The 20,401-nt window shown below is 33.0% G+C and overlaps 2 protein-coding genes and 1 long non-coding RNA gene across 3 annotated transcripts; 2 read left to right on the top strand and 1 right to left on the bottom strand.

Moving 5' to 3' along the window:
• The first annotated feature begins 1,875 nt into the window (after nt 1-1,875).
• LOC141480116 (uncharacterized) lies at nt 1,876-10,409 on the top strand. The gene is made up of 2 exons (XR_012464171.1): nt 1,876-2,985; nt 7,868-10,409. It is a non-coding gene; the product is annotated as an uncharacterized lncRNA (long non-coding RNA).
• Nucleotides 10,212-19,626, bottom strand: LOC141480115 (uncharacterized). Its single transcript, XM_074169916.1, has 2 exons — nt 19,466-19,626; nt 10,212-10,548 (listed from the first exon to the last, which is right to left on the bottom strand). The coding sequence occupies exons 1-2, from the start codon at nt 19,521-19,523 to the stop codon at nt 10,319-10,321; spliced, it is 288 nt and encodes a 95-aa protein (XP_074026017.1). The 5' UTR covers nt 19,524-19,626; the 3' UTR covers nt 10,212-10,318.
• On the top strand, nt 10,986-12,488 carry LOC141480195 (uncharacterized). Its single transcript, XM_074170085.1, has 3 exons — nt 10,986-11,502; nt 11,562-11,783; nt 11,841-12,488. Exons 1-3 carry the CDS (start codon nt 11,452-11,454, stop codon nt 12,486-12,488), a joined length of 921 nt encoding a protein of 306 aa, XP_074026186.1. The 5' UTR covers nt 10,986-11,451.
• Nucleotides 19,627-20,401: the final 775 nt, after the last annotated feature.

Here is a 20,401-nt window from a genome sequence, read left to right as displayed (position 1 = left end):
TTCAATATTTTCAATTGAGAGTGTTTTGGATGGATTTTCATTGTCTGATACTTTTTTCGCTTGTCAAAAGGTGAGACCTTGGTAATCCGCAGTCGACTTCTGCTAGTTATCATTTGTAGTTGTAGTTGTAGGGGTACGGAAGCCGTTCAACGGGAAAAAATGCACAGATTTTTTTCTCAAACTCTTTTTATATATTCATGATGGAGTACTTGATGATAATTGCAACCTCTGAAATGAAATGAATATTTTCCATTTCTCAATATGAATTGCTTCAAACATATGAAAAACATCAAAGTCGAAGGAACTATAACTGAAACCCCCTGAAACACCCTGAAATTATGTTAAATATGTACACACGCACACATCATCTCATGTAATTAACCATTTCATCGACTATTTTTGGAGTTTGATACCAAGATTCAATATAATTTTCAGTCTCATCATTTCTAAGTTCCATACAGAATGTAATTTTCAATAAATCATAATATGATGCAATTGAATAGATCGATTCAGGAATGAAAATTAAATTATTCTATCACGATCTCTATGTTTGATCTTGAAGCTTGTTGACATCATCTGAAAGAATAATAACTGATATAGAACCTAGATATTTGAAACCTTTCTGAACTTTCGAATGTCCAACATGATTGAACAATCAAATCACGTTTATCAATAAATCTGGTTTTCGAAAAAAACATTCTTGTGAAACATCACTACAGTTATCGCTAACTAAATTTACTAAAGAAACAGATAACAATGAATTCTTCTCCTTCTTCAAATTTATGTTGTTTTCTGATGTTACATTCATGAGTTGATACACTCATTTCCCTTTTTTGGAATATCGTCTGAAGTTAACGTCTCTGTAAAGAGTTGTCTAACATTCAAAATTCTTGATTCAGATTATAAAAAATCCCTTGGATATCAAACTCGAGAATTTTCCTTGACTTACATCAAGCGGACGTAAGTATGTCTTTAGTACTTCTTCCCATTCCAGTATTTCATATATGTTATGTGATTTAATATAACATATATAATGTGACTTTCTACCGGATTGTGTTATGAAATTTGAATTTGAAAACACTCTCGACGCGGGCTTGTTATAATAAACTAACACAATTACTGATACTATCAATGACAATTATTACCGAGTGTTATAACATATAATGGTTCATACAGATGATATATGATTTAGTCATTTCCTGAAAATGATAACTTTATTAGCGAAAATCACGTCAAGAGACAATACATGTGTTCTGGAGTTGAAAAAAATTTCTTCAGATTATTAGAAAGCAAAATGTTGAAGATAGTTTTTCAGTAAGTGTCTTTCGAGAGAAGAATTCTCGCTCCTTGAGAGAAAAAAAATTGAAACTAACCACCCGTACCTGAGAAATATCATTTTTGCTCCTCTCACAAAAAATTATGAATCCCCATTTAAACCTTATGTCACATAGCGTACAGTGTTTTATCTCATTATCGGCTTCAGTATCTGCTTCGTTCAATATTGAAATATTCGCTTTTCCAGAAAAAACACAACATAAAAGGAAAGGATTTTCTGGAAGGCACAGCTGGAGAGACTTCATGAAATATGGAAAAATCAGGTCGATATCCAATAACAGTAGAAATCTCTGCTCTTCTTGGAAAGGAGTCAAAAAATATGTTGACAAATTGCTTGGGAATAAGGACAGAGCCTGACTGATTCGATGTAATCGAAAAATATTTTGGCACGTGGGTGTTCTGCTTATACGGTAAATCCCCCGCAAGGACTTCAAAAGAAAGGATCATAGAATAAGTGAAATCATGATGAGTTCAATCATAGTAAGTTCAATCATCACGAATGAATATAGTAGAAATACATTCGAATCATTCGAAGGCAAATACACATGAAAAACCAGTTGAAAATTGATCCAAACGTGGTGTAGTCTTCATATTATTCGTATGACATGAATTTTAATACTACCTACTATTTCTGGAGTCGTTAGCAGATTTCTCGACGATTTTTTCCGTAAATACCATAATATTTTCAGATATGTTGGGAAACACTTCACTTTCCGTTTAATTTCAGAAAAAATAGTGCGAAAGAATTGAATCTGGCGTTATTGCTGGCCAGTCAGGTATTTTTGAACCGGACCTTCATAATGTGTAGGCGCAACGTCTTGCTGCAATCAAAGCATACATCATGATCTGCAGCAGAAAACAATATCACAAAAGTAGAATATAATCCATTAGAGGAAAACGCTCGTTCATAAAATAATGTTAATTTTAAATCACTGTTTCTCCGTACCTCTACATTTTCAGAAGCTGAAATTTTGTATGTAGAATCGTTTTATGTTCCAGATGTGCAATGAAAACAGATTTTCAAATATTCCAAGTAAGACGCCAGTCGCAGGGAAAAAAGACGCGTTAAAAATATTATATTTGATATATTATTCATCTTATCTGTCAAATTATCTTGTCAAATTCTAAGTCGGCACTAGATTCTATCAGTCATCCAATCATGAAAAAATATGAAAATGTATTGCTTTGCAACATCAGAAGACACATATATTCTATCATTTCTTCTTCAGGTGAAGTAAGGTTCGTTTGGGTGAGAGGTCATGCAGCAATAATGGGCAATGAGTTGGTCGATCGCGCAGCTGAAGAAGCTACCAACTTAAGTGAAAAAAAAATCGAGCATTCTTGAAGTTTTAGTAGGGTAATTGGGGTAGTTATTGGCCCTTTAAGGTCTGTCATTTTTGTAAATATGAACAGAAGTCATATTTGAGCATAAAACGCATTTCACTATGTTTTGATTTATAGAGTAAACTTTGAACTTTTCCTTAAACACAATTGGATCATTCTGATAACAAACAAAAACATATTTTGAACTTCCCAAAATGAAAATATTCGAATCCACAGTAATTGGCCGCTATACTACAGAGATTGGCCATGTGATATTGTAGTTATTGGCCCATAATTACCAATTTATTTTGGAACTCTAAAACATAAGTGAGTGAATATCAAAGTGCTAATAAATATATAGTTAGGTCATTAATTCTGGATTTTATTAGATAAGATAAGATTTATACAATTTGTTGTTTCTTCAAACACGTTTTGCAATGGAAAATTGCAGAATTTGATTGATGTAAGTTGTGTCTTTTCATGCATTGAATATGGTAAGATCTGGCACATCCCTGGCACTTGATTCCAAAATTAATTGGTGAAAGATTATTTGTGCAAATATAGCATAGTCCAACAGATATCTTGATATTAAGCTCCTCCGATATCCCAACTTCTTTTATCAGATTTTTCAAAGGGTATTTTTCATTGGGGTTGAAAATAACTTCGAAAATGATATTTATGGAATTATAATTTTTCAGTGTGTTTTGATTGAGTTTTTGATCTGACTGTGTCCTGGACTCGTTTTGAAACAATTTTTTTGTAACACGTTGCATGCTTTGCGATACTTCTGCATTTTCCATTTTCGATATACATTCAACAATGTTCTTTTTGTTCGATTTTCTCATTTCCTTTCTTACATGTTTCTTTTTTCATTCTCTATCGTCTTCTTCCTATTTTCTTCCATCCTAGCTTTTTTTAGAATATTTGCGGATTTTTGTTCCTGTCGCATTTTTTTCTTTTTTTCTTTCTCTTGTTCCTTTGCAAACTTTTCCTCCTCTTACTTGCGTTTATTTTCCTTCCAATTGGTTCCAGTTATTACGAATTAAGTTCTCTCTGTGTTTCTATTTCCTTTTCTCTGCGGTGTTTTTGCATATTTTAAAACGTTTTCCAAATTTATAGGTACGTCATTTTGGATATCATCATTGTTTTCATCGGCCTTAGTATGAACTTCCTCAATTATGACATTGCCTTCTATTTGCATTAGCATATCATCAAAAATAATCAGAATATTTTCCAAATCAACTGAGAATGAATCCACATCTGATTTTTCATTCAAATCATTTTCTGCTTCATCATTTCGTTTTTCAATATCTTTTGTACCTGTCTTTTCCAATTCTCCTCCATTCAAAATTATCTCTTCTAGGTCTAGATCTTCCAGATTAGGCTCTGTCGGTACCGATGGTTCACTCATATGTATATTATTTTGTCCTAACTCCAGTTGGTTGTCAATGGTAGTTGAATTAAATTCATCTTGATATTCAGTTGGATCCAATTCGTTACTTTCTCCCCTACTTGTGTTTTTCTCTGGTTCTTTCCGCACAGTCATCATCAGTTTTTCCACAGAAGTTTTGAAACAGTTTAATTTTCTCTTCACCTAAGATATTTTGAAAGGTATCGTAGCACATTGGTTGTGGCTGTCTATTATACTTTTCATCCTCTTGTTTTTGATTTTGTCCCCCCAAACATTTTGAAAAATCTATCGAGTCTGGATTAAAAGGATATAATCCAGTGGCGCGAAACCCGTTAGATATAGTCTTCTCCCTTGCATAATATTTGACCACTTCCTCTAAAATGGGTGAGAAATTATCTTTTCCAAGAATACAATTCAAATTGTCTGTCCTCCATTTCAGAACTTCTTTTTTTCAGCCACTTTTGATTGGCTTGAAAGCAGATACATCTGCTGGTTGAAGGATTTTAGTAGCGTTGGGATAAAGACAAATCAAAATAATTTTCAATTCTTTACAGATATCACTCAATTCGTATGTCAGGTGGGTGCTATGACCATCTACAAAAAGGATTATAGGAAACTTAATATTATTTTCAACCAAGGAGGGATGTGGGACATTGCAAATATAATCTTGGAAAACTTCTGCTTTCATCCATCCCGTATCGCTCATAGCTATTCCCCATTCAGGTGGAACGGATGCCGCAATTTCAGCCTTCAATCTTTTTCCCGGATATATGATCATTGGTGGTGTTGTAAGACCCGTGGCAGAAAAGGTGAACATAACTGTAATACATATTCTGTTTAGAAGAGGCGTGGTCTACCTCGTAGATATTCTTAGAACCCCTTGGTGCCAACACTCTTGAATTCTTTGGACATAAATTGAAACAAGTTTCGTCACCATTAAAAATTCTTGAGGGATCAGTCAATATCTCATCATATCCCTTAGATACCAAATAGATGTTAATGTCTCCAAACCATTTTCTAATGTCTTTCTCTGATACGTTGGAACTAGCGGAGGTAACAGCCTCAGGTGTTCGAATTGATAAAATGGTGTGGCGTCGAAGAAAGGCTTCATTCCATCCCTCATGTGGATAATTCTCCTTAAAAGGATTTTTTCGTGGTACTTTCTTGATTTGACGGCCGACTGGAGATCTTCCTTTCATCTCGGAAACCCTTTTTGGGCATTTTCCACTACCCATTTGACCAGAAGCTCTTCTTCTGTACTGGTCAGTATGGGAGGTGGACCCGGACTTATTTTCGTGAACTTATCACTCCTCCTGAATTGTAGGGTTGCTCGAGGAATACTGAAATGTCTGGCGGCCTCTCTGAGTGGTACCCCATCATTAATTGCTTTCAAAGCACTTTGCAGCTGCTGCTCGCTATATTTTTTGGAATAGCGACCACCCTCTTCAATTTTAGGCATTTTGCACAGCTGAAAAAGCACAGAAATACAGTGATTGGCCCCAGTTGATTATAGTTATTGGCCTCCGGCCAACAACTGTGTACATATATTTCAACGCCTTCATTGCATAGTTTAATCATACCTATCCTTGTTTACTTAATCATTGTCATGTTCATAACAATCATATTCGAGTAGAATAGATTTTATAGTCATTGGCCTAGGGTCCATTAACTGTTTATTGCTGATATTTCCAGGCAATCATTGTCCTCCCATAATAAATTAAGATTTAGAGGTTGGAGCCATATAAATGGTCAAAAATCAATATATAATGCAATACAAATAATAAAAAACAACTATACCGCATATTGCTTGTACAAAATTACGTGACTTGACTCACCTCAAATCACAGTGTACCTTAAACTTTTCTTAACAAAACACTGTTTTCACACACGAGTTATGCTCCATGAAAGGAGATCACCGCCATTTTTGCGCAATTATGCCAACTGTGAAATTTGATATTATCTAGTGATAGAGAATAGTTTAGGGTTGTTTTAACGCCACCGGTGTATTTGGATAGTATGGATTACAGTTATTATAAGCGTTTGAAAAATGCATGGCCAATGACTACGTTGGGGCTAACCACTGTATAGTTTACCCTATATTATTTCTGGAATTGAAATACTCAGTTTTTCTTTGAATTTCCTGAAATTCCACCCCATGATATGATTCCATTAGAGAGAATAATTTCAATACAATACTCACAATATGCTGAATGATTTCAGAAATATATGAAGCGCAAATTTTCAATAACAAAATTTTTATAATAACATTTGAATACATGAATATTTCACTCAATTCACTAATATTTTTTAATAGATCTTCTTTGGGCATTTATACCTTCTACACAAGTATAGAGTTATTTGATGGAATCGTCCAATTCTTGATGAAAATCCATAATTCATAAAACATTTTATTCTGACACTTCCACGTGTCTTTACACACCTGAAGAAACCATTTCTGTAAAACTATTCAGTGAAAATCTACCAATGGAGTATCTTCTGAATATGTGCATGAACTTCTCTATTACAATTTTCACATTTTTCAGATTGTGGAAGATAAAAATAACCACAGGAGGTCGATACAAAACTATTTTTCCACCACAAAAAACTGTCTTACGATCAATATTACTGATTTCATTTTGAATTTATTTTCATTATTAGATCGTAATCCGTTTATCGGAGTGAGTGTAAAAAACAGTATGCACAGGAGAGTATGTATATATATATATATATATATATATATATATATATATATATATATATATATATATGTTATGTGGTTCACACTGAATTTGTATTTTTAAAAATAAACTTTATTGAATATAATATTTACAATAAAGTATAAAATGTTACAAAAATGATTCAAGAAATCGACGAACTTGGATAGTCGCGAAGTGGTTCAAGAATGAGGCGTCCTCTTGTTTTCCCATATTTATAGGATCAGGAACTGCTGATGTAGATATGCGTTTATTATGGTGCAATCCTTGGACAAAGGGTGCATTGATTTTTCTAATATAACATATATATATATATATATATATATATATATATATATATATATATATATATATATATATATATATATATATATATATATATATATATATATATATGTATATATATACTTACTCTATTTCACAAATCGCCAAGCTTTCGTCTCTGGATAGAGACTTCGTCTATTGTATTTCATTTTAGCGTCCAAAAATGAAATACAATAGAAAAGAACAAAAAAAAAATGAACAACACTTACAAGTAATCTGAGTTTCACAATTTGAAATTGAATATTAATGAAAACATTTAAAAAAATTGACGCATTGATATTGATAATGTCATTTTCAGATATCTGATATCGATGATTGTTGTAAAGGAATTGAAATTTCATGAATTTTGCTAACGTTTTCATGTAAGAAAAACTATAGAATCCGGAAATTGAGTCAATTTCTTGGGTATATTCCGATTGAGATGATGTCAGGATGAAATAAAGAATTTAGCAAGTATGTATAAAAGAAGAAAAAAATCCGCCCATTTTTTTCTACTTACAAATATGATTTCTGCCAATCATTGACCTCAGAATATAAATTGGGCCGGCTTTATACCCACATCGGAAAAACAGCTGATTCATGATAAACAAAAACGTCCGGAAACAGTTCAAAATATAAATACGCTACGATATGTAAATATACATTCTGAAACATTAATATCAACTAGTTTGTTTTTGTTATGACATGGGGTTTATTTTCTAACAACTCTTTTTGTGTATATATTCATCTTCCGTCTAAAATTGAAATTAATTCGTTTCAGTTGATACGTTGAGAAAAGTACTTCCAACACGCCACTGAAGATGACTGTCGCAATGCAGTTGAAACGTTTGGATATTATGACCAGAGAAGACCACGGCAAAACCCGGAAATCAACCAAAACACATTTCTATATGAAAATGGTGTGTTGCGAGAAGACATTTCCCAAATAACCTAAAAATTTTTTCACAATTATTGTGCTGTCATCATAACTATATATTATATCAAAACGATATATTATACAGTGCTTCAGAAAATTAACGGTAAAATTTAATGAAATTGTTAACAAAAATATTTCAGAAAAAAGTTGGGAAATATTTTCATTTGGACATATACTATTCTATTCTCCACTCATCCTTGTAAGAGAGGTAACTGAAAACTCCAGAGACTTGCATAGTAAATTGACTATTGTGATAACTGTTTTCATAACGAATAGAACAAAAATTTACTGAATCATTCGATAAATAATAGAGAAATATTGAATGAAATTTATTGTTAAACTTGCTATTCATAACTGCACGACCATGATCGTTGACGAATTTCAACATTACCTACTATTTCTGGAGTCAACAGAATTCTTGACGATTTTTTTTGTAAATTCGACAATATTTTCAGATATGTTGAAACACACTTAACTTTTTGTATGTTCTCAGAAAAAAAGTGCAAAGAAATCAAGTCTGGTTATATTGCTGGCAAGTCAATAAGCCACCGTCTGCCAATCCACCAATTATGAAATATTTCATTGAGGTATTCTTGAACCGGATCTTCATAATGTGAAGGCGCCGTCTTGCTTCAAACAAAGTATGCACCATGATCTTCTGCAGCAGGAAACAATATCGCAAAAGTAAAAGCAATTTTATTGGAAAGAAAATTTTGATCATTTTCATCATTACAATTCGTTGTATTGTTGTTTTTCGAATATTTTGACACTTGAATTATTTTTCATTGATTTATATTCATTTTCATTTCAGGTCTCAAAAATTTGTTTTCTTTACAAATCGACGATCTTATATTTTTTGAAATTCATACTGATCATTATTTACTTCTACTAATTTTTTTGTATTATTTTTTCTTCAAATGAAATTAATCGGTAATTCAATTTGGTCCCAATATTTCATTATTTCATTTAATCAATTCATTTTTCTCCAAATGGCTAAGCACTCTTTTAACACTGTCAACCACATTCAAGCACATTCCAAAGGTCAGATCAGACCTTCTTAGGAGTATTGTTCTCATGTATGAAGCTTTGCCCCCAAACATATACCTACCCTGAAGTTGCTGAATTCCATCCAGAATAAAGCGATTCGCCTGCAGTCAAGTGCAACCTTGATAGCCTGGAACACCGAAAAAAGGTTGGAGATTTTTCTCTCTTCTATAGACACTTTCACGGGAGGTGTTCAAGTGATTTGACACATTTGATTCCACCAAGAGCGGTATATATCAGAAATACGCGACGGACTGTGGCTGTTCATCGTTTTGAGGTTCAACTCAATACACCTCAAACTTCACTGTTTACGAACTCTTAAATCTGAAGAACTGCGTTTATGTGGAATAAACTTCCTGAGGACATTTTACCAAATGAATTTAATCTCCAGCGATTCAAATCTAATGTGGATCGCTACTTTCGCACAGGCACCGCTCTGAGAGCGCCTTAAGAATATTCCTGTAGTGCTTGTCCATGAAAAAGGGTTGCTTTGACCGGTTTTTTCACCTCACTCAAAGTGAGGTTGATCTCACTTGAATCAAGTCATTCCTCAAAATTTAAATAAAAGTCATATTGAAATTGAATTAGAATTAGAAACGCCAAAAATCAGAAAAAATCAAATGAATAAAATTCAAAGCACTCATTCTGTATCCAGTAACTTTCACCTTACGTTCCCAATAAAAAATTGATACCGCCGATCGCACTTCTTATATCATATTTCACATAAAGTTACATTAAAGGTAATTTCGAACCAACCATTCTCTTGGTTCCAGATATTTTAACAGATGGATGCATTCTCTGTTTCAAAAACCATTTCATAACCTGGAACACTGCTGGAAAATATTACATAGATTTTACTAGATTGAACTCCTGATAACAATATTTGAAAATTTGTATAGGATAGTCTTATAATTCATTTGAACACGATTTCTGTTTATATCAACCATGTAAGTACACTTTTCAAGTCTGTTTGGTTATAAATGGAGAAAAAGAACAGATATCGCTATTTCTTTAAAAAAACAAATACAGTTCCTGAAATATCCTGTGAAGAAATTGCAAATTTCTAGACACATTTTCAAGAAAATATTTGGTAACCTCAGCAGGACCAATCAGCCATTTGATCATGGTGAAAAAATAATAGGCATTTCAATTAATAAAAGTATATTGAATTTGAATAAGGCTCATTCAGAATAAGCCGCCTCAGTTTGAATTTCAGAAAAGTTATGGTCTTTCTCAGATATTTCATGTTGATCAGTTGGCAGGGGTTGCCCCGGTGGGACCAGTTGGTAACCAAGTAGTGGTTCGAAGATTTCCACAGTTCACTACTGTGTTGCACACCGACTCCTGTTGGTCCCAGTATGTTCCAGGCGGGCATATGAATCTGTAGGCAATGCCATGGGAGCACTGATGAAAATATGCGCATTGCACTGTGTCTGGTAAGTAGACTGGATGAATGGGGTCTACGTCTGGACAAGTTCCATCTGGAAGAGAAAGACCAGATTTGATCACATCTTATGTTTGCTCTTAGTATTGGCATGGTAGTGTTCAAGTGAACGAAGTTGTATTGTTACAAATTAATTATTTTCAGTAAATGTATGTGAGATTATCTATTATTGAAATTAGCTGAATTCAATATTAATAATTTTTTCAATGTCTATGTTAACAATATTCAATTGAGTATTACTGAAGTTTTTTCCAGCATCAAACCGTTATTTTAACACCTCGACATGTATTTCGATCACCAAGTCATTGTCTTCAAGAAGATCCAACTAATCATATTACAAAGCTATCCTCATTTATACCAAAGATATCTGTTCTAGGTTCCTGCGTCTTGAGTGTATTGAATTAATTTTACAATATTGTCTCATCTACTAGTCTCAAATTAATTTTACAATGTGTAATAGTTAGGTGAATATTAGTTATTTATGTATCAAGGGAATTAGGAGGGCCTTAATTACCGATGGCAAAGTTTGCGTCCCGAGGGCCTCTGGCCCGAGGGACAGCAATTGCCTGAGGTTATTAAGGCTCATTAATTCCCGTGGTACATAGATAATTTTATTTCTGACCGGTTTCAATAAAATTTTGTTCATTTTTGAAACGGAAAAATGTACCAATTCATTACCTTCCCGGTATATTTGAATCAGGTACCGTTGATTATAGTAGAGTTTTCTTGTTGCTAGGTTGTTGCTATGTTACTTGTTTATAAACAGAACTTTGTTATCAAGCTGTGTTTGCGGTGAAAACGTGTTTTCTACCCCAAATATAATGGAGGATATTTTGAAAAAAGCTGAACAAGCAAGAGAATCATTAATTCTATCGAAAAGTGAAGCCGTATACCAAAAAGAATACAAGTATATCTGGACTGGCTGACACGGAAAAATGTTATGCCAAAAGATGTCACTGAAACTGTATTTCTGGCATATTTTCAAGAACTGGTAAGGAATTTTCTATGTTTTTTGGTAGATTTGGTAGTAATTGTGTTTATTCGTTTCAGTCAGAAACGTATAGTCCGAATTCTTTATGGACTAAATGGTCAATGCTAAAATCGATGGTGACTATACATGAGAAACGAGATATCACCAAGTTCAATGAACTACAGGCTTTTTTGGAACGGAAGAGTAAGAGTTATAAGCCGAAAAAGTCTGCTGTTTTATCTCCTAAAGATGTTATCAGATTCCTAAAGGACGCTCCTAATGATATTCATTTATTGCATAAGGTAATTTTTTTCTTATTTTCCTTTTTGTGTGTATTTATTTCCTTTTTTTTGTTATAGGTTGTTTTGATTATGGGTTATTTTGGAGGATGCAGAAGTCAGGAACTTTTGAATATGAAGATATCGGATATAGAGGACCGGGATTCCGTTATGGTAGTGAACGTACCGGAAAGTAAAACTGGTGTATCGAAGAAATTTACAGTTGTGGATGAAAAAGAGTTCTCCGCTTTGTCTTTATTAAGACTTTATATGTCTTTGCGTCCTAAAGGTATTGAACGATTTTTTTTGAGCTTCCGACAAAATAAATGTACATCTCAGCCAATTGGAAAAAACATGTTTGGGAAAATCCCCAGCAAAATCGCAATGTATTTAGGATTGCCAAACTCATCTTCCTATACGGGACATTGCCTTCGTCGCACTTCTGCTACTGCTCTAGCCAATGCAGGAGCAACTATGACTAACTTAAAAAGACACGGAGGTTGGAAAAGTTCCACGGTGGCGGAGGGGTATTTGGAGGATAGCATCGAATTGAGAAATAAAACGGCGCGTATGTTGTCTACTTTGTCATCAGAAGAGGCAGGTACCTCGACTGTAGTGAACATAAGCTCTAGCCATACAAAAGAAGAAATTGTTTCCAGTGGCGGAAGTAATTTTCAAGGAACATTTCAAAATTGTACATTTATTATTTGTAATGATGTGAATCAATAAAATATGGTTCAGTTTTCATTTCTATTTATTTTTACTTGTGAAAGGTAGAGGGAATTATAAAATCTATAATGTCCCAAGGGAGTTATGACCCTCTTTATTGATAGCGTAACTATGACGATATAAGCTTATAATATCCCGGTAAGAAATAAAATAATTAAAATATTATAAGCTACCTATATAAAATTAATTTCACAATATTGCCTAGGTAACGGTCAGGTGAATCTAATAAATAAAATATTGCTTCAACAAGCTATATAGTATATTAGGTATCAGCCCACCATCGTTATTCATAATATTATATTGTTCACTTATTCCTACACTCTCTTAGGCATCTAGATGCCTGTTGTTGTTAACTTGTCTGACTAATTTTATTGAAATGAAGTCTATGGAATGGTTTTGTTGCAAAATATAATGGGTGACTGCTGATTTTTCAGGTCTTCCATATTTTAAGTGTGCTAAATGTTCCTTATATCTTATTTTAATAGATCTTAGCACAGCACTTCCAAAACACGTTTCAAAACATTAACTCAAACATTAACTCAACAAATCAGCGTCATCCTTATATCTGGTGGGAGAAGTTTATTTTGAACTCGTCTTTAGAAATGGGTCATAATTAGTTATACGTTTCGAAATACAACATGGCAAATGGAAGAATTGCAACAGTGTACCATGCACTGTATATCCGTTTACATCTGTCAAAAAAAAATGGAAAATTAGAACGAATTATAAGAATGAAAACTGCAAGCTACAGTTCTGAATATACGGGCTGACCTTCGGAACATTGGATACGTTCTATGAAATAATTGGCTCTTTCCTCGAGAGATGAAATAACTAAATACGACTAGTTACTAATAAACATCATACTTTCGTTTAGAAGAAGTGTAGATAGATACATGAATGTTGTATTGATTACGTTACGCGAAAAACATATGTAGTGGATTAGAAACTTTTTGAAATGTAAAATAATGAAATAAGCCGAGTTTCACTCTCTCTGATCATGACTTCGGCCGTGAAATTTGATATTCTTGTAGTGAAATCATATTTGTATATAAACACACAACAATAAAAAATAATTGATGGTGGGAAGGCATCGAATATACCGTTCTCAATGTGGCAAAACATATAAGGGGTTTCAGTTGTCAAAATAAGGTAGGTACTGAATATATTGTGTAATTTATGCCTTTTCATCTATAGTTTGTCACCAGTAAACCAATTTTCTGTTTTTTTTTATATTTTTTATTAATTAATTATTAGTCAGATGTCATTCTGTGACCAGGTGTTATAAACTATGAAATCATCAATATAACTGTGTCACTATGAAACGAAACATTTTCGAGAAGAATTGGTGAAGGTTAGGTTAGGTTAGGTCCAAAGTGAGTGGCTCTATTCGAACTATTTCGACAACCATTGGATCTTCATGAAACTTGCACAGATGATTCAATACATGAAAAAAACACTATAGCAAGCAAACTTTTCATGCGGGAAATTCAACTTTGGGAGATTTGTTCATTTTTAGTAAAAAAAACGGGTTTTTGGAAAATGTTACTCTAGTAATCTGTACAACACTATGAACTTTCTGTTTTGTATCCAATACACCAGCTGCATCTTCATTCACCTATTTACTGCGACTTGTCGCAAATAACATTAGATAATTCGTAAAAATACAGATATTTTTATTATAAACCCAACGATACATAAACAAATGTCAAAGTTGTCAAACTTTATCACTCGCACAGTGTTGCCAGGTGATTAAGTAACTTTAAAAGAGATTTCAGATGAATTTCCTCTTTTTCTTAGCCATTCACTCACCAATTTATCGACATTTTTTCGTATTGGGACATTAGTTTCGAAATAACGTTGTTCTGCATATATTCATCAGTTTTTTCAAATATTTCCATTTCTAACGTATTTTCCATCTATGCCAACCCGATAATTAGTATGCAGGAAGAGCACATTGATTTCTTAACTTAGGTGTTGGTCATGTCCTTAAATTGCAAATCTAAATGATCGAGTAAAACAATTGATATTCACTTTTAACAGTTCGTGGCATTCGTACTGCTCAATATAAATATTGTGAAAATTTATAAATTTTATGATAATAAGTATGATTTGAATAAAGAGGGTTATATTTTTAGGAGTGACTAATTTTTTGAGAAAGAAAGTTTTTGGCTTTCTACTACTCCATCTTGATTCCCACATTTTTTGTATCAAGATGAAGTAGTAGAAAGCCAAAAACTCACTTTTCCAAAAGTGTGATTTACTTATGCATTTGAGAAACTAGCAGCTAATACTGCGAAAAGGTGAATTTTTATGTCCCAAATGTGATGGACCTTTCAGCCTTATTGACGACATATCAGTTTTTTTTGTTGGGACTTCAGGTCTGTGTTGGGCTTTACGTACATTTCATTCACAGTCTCATTTACAGCGATAATCATTCATACTTAACTCTACATCGATAGTCATTGTTTGCAACCCAATTTAGTATAAATACAAGTTTGTTTTAAACTGAATTTTCCGAAGCAATACGAGAATTATAGTATGGGAAGCTTTGCAAAAACTCACTTTGAAAAGCGAGTCTACAACTATTTCGAGTTTGCACGGTTTATAATTATTCTAAGCGAAGGCGTTTTCTGTCGCTCATATATTCAAAACGTATTCGTCTGTGATTCAAATACATTCGTCCTGGCGTTCAAACGATGACGTCACATCAACTATGATTTGAAACGTATTCATGATGATTCAAAACTAGCGTGAGGTTGGTTTTGAAAACGAATTTGACGTTTCGTTACGTCAGTTGTCAGTTTCTGCTTTATTTTGATCGTTAGAGTTTATAAAATTTTTGAGTAAATCACTTTTTGTATGGCTCTGAATTACTATTTTATGTGTACTGGCATATGTTTCAGATCTAAAAGCAGTGAAATATTGCAAAAAGTTGCTTGTTTTGTGTATTTTCACTGACCACCGTTGAGCATTTGGAAAAAAACTTTCAGGCATTTCCGTAAGAAAATTTCAGCATCTATATCGTTTTTAATGACTTTTTGACCGTCTGTCGAATTTTCATCAAAATCCTTGAGGTTTTACCATATTTGCTACTTTTTCCAAAGAAATCAATGAGAAACATAGTTGAAGGCTTCGAAGTAGTCAGATACTTCAATTCCTACAATATTGCCTGTTTTGAGACCTTCAACTATGTTATTAACAATACTCACTACAGCAACTGTGGTAGTGTATATTATACAGCGTGACTCACGGTCGATGGTAGGTTAGACGTTTCTGGAAAATGCAAAGCATGATTTTTCTGAAAATTTCACCTCTCACATTTCCTTACCTGTTCTATCGATCTAAAATATTTTCAGCATTGCGGCGTTACTACTTCCATCAAAAAGTCTCAGCAACTTTATTTTTTTAAATAGAACACCCCGTATATTAATACATTTTTGGAATCGCTCTGGTATTTTAATACTTTTTTGTTGATAATGTCGTATACCTATCTCTATCAGTTTTCGAGATAAAAAATAAATTGTGCTAAATATGGTCCAAAACATAGCCTTAATTGAAATTAAGTACATCAGTACTCTCAATTCATGAAAAGTTGATATTTTGATGATAGTTAAGACAAACTTGATATATTCAAATAACACCAAGGAATCGACTCCATATCATACAGGGCGTGCTAAAATTACTATTATTTCTATTGTGCATAAAAGTAGTCAAAAGTTCATTTTTCAAATAAAACTCCCTGTATATTACTCGGTAAATTGAAAGATGGTGAAAAATGCTTCAAGATGATATATCATATCCCTATACCTATATCGTTGAGTTTTCTCAATAAAGTCGCTTCTTCTAGAAACATTATTTTTTTTTAGAATTTGGATTTCGGTAGCAGTAGAATTATCAAGCTTATAGCAGTTCGGTTACTTTTATAGGTAATTTACAAAGAGTTATCGACGGTGTTTCGAATCATCTTCCAAAATGAATGCAAATATCGATTATTCAAACGAAGTTCTTATGAAATTATTTATTATACACATGAACAAAGTGATCAAATCATTATCAGAACGTAAAAACTTCAACCAAATGTATCCTGAATTAACACCAATGAACGAGAGGAAGTTTGTAAGGTTACAAAAAAATTTCCTTAACTATGGCTCAAAGTTTCCAGGGAACAATTGTACCAAAAATCAGTCATTTCTAGGTAAAAAGTAAGTTTGTGTGGGCTAAAACAAGTGAAAGTACAGACAATAACAGAAAAGGATGATTCAAAATAACAAAATTGTAAAAAAATATCACATTTTCACAATAAATGCTGAAAATGTTGTCCATTACATTCAAAACACTTCAAAATGTTTTTTTGTACGCGACTTGTGCTTGCTTTTTCAATTTCCTGGGGATCCAGATCTTCAATACTCCGCACTATTCGCCGTCGCAATTCTTCTTTGGTAGGCACTGGAGTACTGTATTGCTTTTCTTTCGGAATACCCCATGAAAAAAGTCAAGTGGCGTGAGATCGGGTGATCTCGGTGGCCAATCCCACGGCCCTAAACGTCTAAACCAACGATCGTCGAAGAGTTCGTCAAGTTTCCTGGAAGCTTCCTGGGTGGAATGAGCTGGCGCTCCGTCCAGTTGAAACCACGAATTCCTATATACCTCTAAAGGCAAATTTTCAAGAAAATCGGTTGAAGTCGTCCTTAAGGACGAGATATTCGGAGATATCTCTTTGCATTCAGTGTGTCTTCATAAATAAAAAAGCAAATTTTATTGTTCTTCAGAATACAGAAAACATTCAGGTCAAATTTTTCTTGAAAACCCATTTCTTTTGTAACATGAGGATTATGATCAGCCCAAAAATGTTTATTCCTTCTATTGAAAATACCATTCCTCGTAAATTTTGATTCGTCGCTCCAAATTATTTTTGACAAAAATTCCTGATCTTCATGTGTATGAATCAAAAGGGATTCACAAAAATGCATTCTACGTTCGAAGTCTTCTGCTTTTAGAGCTTGAACTTTGGTAAATTTATACGGATGCATTCCGTGATTTTTCAAAATTCGTTGTATTGAAGCATGTGATACACCTAAATCTTTTTCTGCACTGCGAATGGTAGCTTCTGGATATGGATAAAAATATGCCAAAACGTTAACAGTATTGTCCTCATTTGAAGTAACAGGTTTTGGTAATGTTGAAGACGCTTTTAACATGGAGCCATAGTTAAGTAAATTATTTTGTAATCTTACAAACTTCCTCTCGTTCATTGGTGTTAATTCGGGATACATTTGGTTGAATTTTCTATGAGATCTGGCGATGATTTGATCACACTGTCCGTGTATAATAAATAATTTCACAAGAACTTCGTTTGAATAATCAATATTTGCATTCATTTTGGCGATTTTTTGAAACACCGTCAATAACCATTTATCAATTACTTATAAAAGTCACCAAACTGTCATAAGCTTGATATTTCCACGGCTACCTAGAAATCAAATTCGTTTAAAATTATTTTTTGTACAACTGTTATTGAAAATCTCTTTGATAGAAACACTCCAATCAGAACACCAACCAAAAAATCATTTAGAAAAGTTCACACATGCAGTTCGTGCTATTAGTAATATTAAATCCCTGTGAAGTTACTGATGATGACGAAGTAGTATCCAGTCCAACTGTAGAAAGTCCTTCATGACTAACCAATAATCCTTCTGAAAATAACGTGAGTTGGCGTATGTAGTTGTAACATTTGCCTTGTAATTCAAAGATCGTGTATTCAAATCCAATGGACCCTATAATTTTTTTTATTATCAGCAGTAACGTTATACAAAAAAATTTGTATGATACATTTGTTAAAAGTGATTTTATTTTGCTCGTGAGTTTGATTCACTTGCTGACGCTCGTTTTGCAATAATCCCCACTCACAAAATAAAATGCCACTTTCAACACTTGTAGGTAAAACGTGAATAACTATTTTTCCACAAAAACGGCTTCATTAAGAAAACTTGACGATTTAGGTATGGAGACATGTTCATCATTTTGAAGCATTTTTCATCATCTTTCACTTTATCGAGTAATATACAGGGGGTTTCATTTGAAAAAATGAACCTTCGACTAATTTTATGCACAATGGAAATAATAGTAATTTTAGCACGCCCTATATGATATGGAGTCGATTTCTTTGTGTTATTTGAATATTTCGAATTTGTTCAAACTATCATCAAAATATCAACTTTTCATGAATTGAGAGTACTGATGTACTTAATTTCAATTAAGGCTATGTTTTGGACCATATTTAGCACAATTTATTTTTTATCTCGAAAACAGATAGGGATAGGTATTGAACATCATTAACAAGAAAGTATTAAAATACTAGAGCGATTCCAGAAATGTATTAATATACGGGGTGTTCCATTTAAAAAAATATTATTGCTAGGACTTTCTGATAGAAGTGGCAACGCCGAAATGCTGAAAATATTTTAGGTCGATAGAACAGGTAAGGAAATGTGAGAGGTAAAATTTTCAGAGAAATCATGCTTATCGTTTTCCAGAAACGTCTAACCTACCATCGACCGTGAGTCACGCTGTATTTACATCGTAAGTTATTGGAGTGAATTAGAACTTTTCGCTTTCAACGCCATCACCATTACACTTGCAAAAAATACAAAAAAAATTATGAAAGGAAATGTTATCGGTGGTATCAAACTGTCTCAAACTGAAAGAATGATACTGACATTTGAGAAAAAATCATGTTGATACTTGAAAATTATACTGATATTGGAATACACCTATATATTTAAAAAAGGAAATTGAAGGTCCTTTAACAAATGCAGGTTTTATTGATATATGTTTATACCATAACACATCACAGTGAGAATCAAAATGTTAATCTGCAACAATTATGGGGTTTATGTAATTCGTGCATTTTGAAATGGTAATAAGATATTTGAAAAATATTGAGTTCTACCACAATGATACAAGGATATTTTTTTTACCTGGAAGGCCAGTTGCAAGGGCTACAATGCAGAGAAGCAAAAGAAAATATATCTTCATTTCTGATGTTGTGTTGATCTGTTTTCGCGTTGTTCAGAATAACTAAGTGAGAAAATGGTTTCCACTCTCATATATACCGACAATATGATGAAATACATATACTTCAACATTATCTCCAGTTCGGGAAAATCAATTGCTTGCATAAGATAAGAAATGAAGGGATAAACTTATCGGTTTTAGTATAATTGCAGCAATAAATCATGCATCAAGAATTTTTTGCAAAATCTTGATTGATTTATTAAACTACCTATCTCTCTACTCGTTCGCTTTGTAATACGGACGGATAGGGTTGATGTTGAATTCCTTCAAGTGCAACTTCCTGAATGACCAGACAGCGAATTCATTCTGATAAGAAACGAAACGTGAAGCCGCTAAAGGTGTTACGTAAATTTCACATAATCGAGATACCAAAATTTTCTTGACTAAAACAAAATCAAATTTGACCATGTTCACGTCATCGATAAATAACTCAAACTTTTGTCATCTAATTGAATGTATTTCACATCCGGGGTTTCAATTCTACCTCTCAAGGTGGGTTACTATGCCAGATGGTGAATACAACGTCGACAAATTCCTACCACATCATTGTTTAGGTGTATGTATTTCGTGTAAAAATTAATTGAAATTGGTGGAAGAAAATGATATTATTGTCATTTCCATTAAGAAATATTTGCTTCTTCATATAAAGTAAAATATCGATCGTTTTTCTCAAGATGAACTATTTTTCACTTTTAACTTTTCAATATCTGTAACTCAAATAATGAACTATTGAAATCACTATGAGACTTCTATGTTGAATATATGATTACCCATATGACTCAATAATAATGATAAAATGTATTTATTCGCCTGAAATAAGAATATACCAAATAAATAAA

The sequence above is a fragment of the Leptinotarsa decemlineata genome, unplaced genomic scaffold, assembly GCF_025532065.1.
Source record: "Leptinotarsa decemlineata unplaced genomic scaffold, Ldec_3_MD MMD2_P_RNA_scaffold_6, whole genome shotgun sequence".
Taxonomy (NCBI): Eukaryota; Metazoa; Arthropoda; class Insecta; order Coleoptera; family Chrysomelidae; genus Leptinotarsa; species Leptinotarsa decemlineata.
This window is presented reverse-complemented; position numbering and strand designations above follow the sequence as displayed.

Coding starts and splice junctions, on each gene's coding strand:
- LOC141480195 (XM_074170085.1), top strand. CDS start 11,452: ATGCCAAAAGATGTCACTGAAACTGTATTTCTGGCATATTTTCAAGAA. Junction 11,503..11,561: donor TGGCATATTTTCAAGAACTG/GTAAGGAATTTT, acceptor TATTCGTTTCAG/TCAGAAACGTATAGTCCGAA. Junction 11,784..11,840: donor ATATTCATTTATTGCATAAG/GTAATTTTTTTC, acceptor TTTTTGTTATAG/GTTGTTTTGATTATGGGTTA.
- LOC141480115 (XM_074169916.1), bottom strand. CDS start 19,523: ATGAAGATATATTTTCTTTTGCTTCTCTGCATTGTAGCCCTTGCAACT. Junction 10,549..19,465: donor CCTTGCAACTGGCCTTCCAG/GTAAAAAAAATA, acceptor TTTCTCTTCCAG/ATGGAACTTGTCCAGACGTA.